Genomic DNA, 2,500 nt, shown 5'->3' on the forward strand with positions numbered 1-2,500 from the left:
AATCTGTAGAACACAGAAAGGATTTAGCAGGATGCAGATGGTATATAGAGGATGTCAACTTTATAGAAAGAATGCAGGGAGTGCAATAAAAAAGGGGTCTTTCTGATACACAGATGACTTGTCTAAACACAACATTCGGAAGTATGTCCAACAATAAATATAATACTTTTCAAAAAGAATCCACTGACATCAAAGTGTTGTATTGCAGTGTAATTAGTTCTTCTCTGATTGATATCAAAAGTATCAAAAGGTCTGCTTTAGTATCTGTTGTTGTTATTATTATCATTTCGCAAGAAATAATCATTATTATTATCATCATTAGGTGTTGTTTAAAAAAGACTCAATGCTAGGTAAAGTACACTTTCTTTTCTTTACCAAAGCTAGAAAAATATACGGAATGGTTTACCTACCACTTTTGTCATCAGTAAAATTAATTTCTCACATTTTTCAACCATCTGCTGATTCCCCCAGAGATTACGCCCTGGAAAAGTAAATAAAACACTGCAACATCAGTCAACAGACACACAAAATAATATTATCTGGCCAGACATTTTAAACTTATCATACCGGTTATCAACTGCTGTGGTAATGAAAAACAGACCAGGGAGAAATTACGGGGCTAAAACACTGAACTTAGTAAGACAAACAAAAGAATGCGTTTTTATTTCAAGCTAATGGTTGTCTGCTAAGATTCAACCAAGGTATCTCACAATGCATCTGGACCACAAATTAATTTCTAACACTCACAAGAGATGTAAACATTGTATTTTCAGATCTTTATTTATCGATAAAGAATTTCAAGTGGTAGGGCCGTGATTTCCTCTTCAATAACAGGATTGTCACAAGACTGTCCCTATTCACATGTTTGCTGAACCTAATGTCTCTCTTTCTCTCTGTGTCACTGCAATAATCACTGATGACACATTCCTAAACAGATAATAAAAAAAGTCTATTTAAACCAGACTTTTCAGCAAATCCACAAACATCACAGCAGTCACCATCAGAAATTACTTAAGTCAGAGCATAAGCACAACCCTCTTGATTCAGTCTAGTAGGTGATATAATATATTCAGTTCTATATTTAAGAGACGAGGAGTTATGTACATTATTTACATTTGATGGATATTTGTCCTCATCTTGTTTGTTGTTAACACAACATTTCAGCTGATATACCCTCCAGCCTTCATCAGGTGTTTGGGGGAAATTTCAAACCTGGATTCTCATTCCTAAGGTATTTTTCAAATATTATTATTATTATTATTATTATTATCATTATTCAGGTCACTGTCTGCAATCGAACTTGGAATTTTGGTGTTAGTAGCCCTCGCTCTTAACCACTACACCATAATATCGAAAAATAAGATGAGGACAAATATCCATCAAATGTAAATAATTGTAACATGGCAGTGCCATATATATATATAGAGAGAGAGAGCACCCCATGCTGGTGCCACATAAAAAGCATGCAGTACACTCTGTAAAATGATTGGTGTTAAGAAGGGCATCCAGCTGTAGAAACCCGACAATCAGAGTCTGGTGCAGCTCTCTGGCTGGCCATCACCTGCTAAACTGTCCAAACCATGCCAGAGTGAAAACAGACGTTAAATGACGATGATGAGGATACAATTCTACCTGCCAAGTATTTGTTTTATTTGACAACCTCACTGGTATCTGTGTGAAAAACATCTGAAATCTGCAACACTTTCAGTCCCAGGAATTTCAGGATAAGGGATCCTCAACTGTAATATGTTGTGTCCCCCCCAATATTTTCTTTTCTAATTACAGCTTTGTAAGTTAAGCTGGGAGACTTTGGTCCTTCAGTATAAAAGTATTGTTGTTTAGCCCAAGGTCAATCTTAATTGAGCAAACACATACTTAAATGGAATTGCAGCTGCGAGTCCAATGCCGAGACAAGATTTGAATACTTGCAAGTATTTCAATGTTGTCTCTTGAACATGTATCTATTTAGGGAAAGATCCTTCTAGAAGAAAAAAAAAATTTAAACTGGTAGGCCTATCTTTACCTATGGTCATCAGTACTGGATAATGACCAGAAGAGAACAACCACAAACACAAGCGGTCAAACAGGAGGTTCCACAAAAGGAACTCTGGAGTAATGTTACTTGAGAGGGTGCATAGCTCGGAGTAGTGACCTGACCTCCAGGTCAGGTCACTACTTCTCCACACTGAGAGGTCAAGACTGGTGTTACAGACATGTAACTAGAATGTTGCAAGAAAAATTTTTCAAGTCAAGTCGACTGGAGTAAGACGTCGGGATAATATCCATAGTCACAATTGGTCAAGCTTGGGAATCCAGCCAGAAAAAGTAAAGATGGTTGCTTCTGTTAGACTATACCTCAACAACCCTCCCGGGAACAGTGGGTGGAAAAGATGGATGGATAAATGGAAATGATAGGTCTGAAAGTAATTCAATAACATCACTCACTACATTCTAAAAACGGATCCAGTCTTGAAAATATCATGTTGATAAATACAATGAC

The 2,500-nt window shown here is 36.7% G+C and overlaps 1 protein-coding gene across 1 annotated transcript in view; it reads right to left on the reverse strand.

The window, feature by feature from the left end:
- Positions 1-2,500, reverse strand: part of LOC106884472 (importin-11) — a 66,799-nt gene that overhangs the window by 28,654 nt on the left and 35,645 nt on the right. Inside the window, exons 8-9 of the mRNA XM_052972227.1 lie at positions 2,446-2,500; positions 411-481 (exon numbers count right to left, since the gene is read on the reverse strand). The exon at positions 2,446-2,500 is cut by the window's right edge and continues 53 nt beyond it. Coding sequence (XP_052828187.1) covers positions 411-481; positions 2,446-2,500 — 126 coding nt within the window. The remainder of the gene's footprint in view (positions 1-410; positions 482-2,445) is intronic.

The sequence above is a fragment of the Octopus bimaculoides genome, chromosome 12, assembly GCF_001194135.2.
Source record: "Octopus bimaculoides isolate UCB-OBI-ISO-001 chromosome 12, ASM119413v2, whole genome shotgun sequence".
In the NCBI taxonomy this organism is placed as follows: Eukaryota; Metazoa; Mollusca; class Cephalopoda; order Octopoda; family Octopodidae; genus Octopus; species Octopus bimaculoides.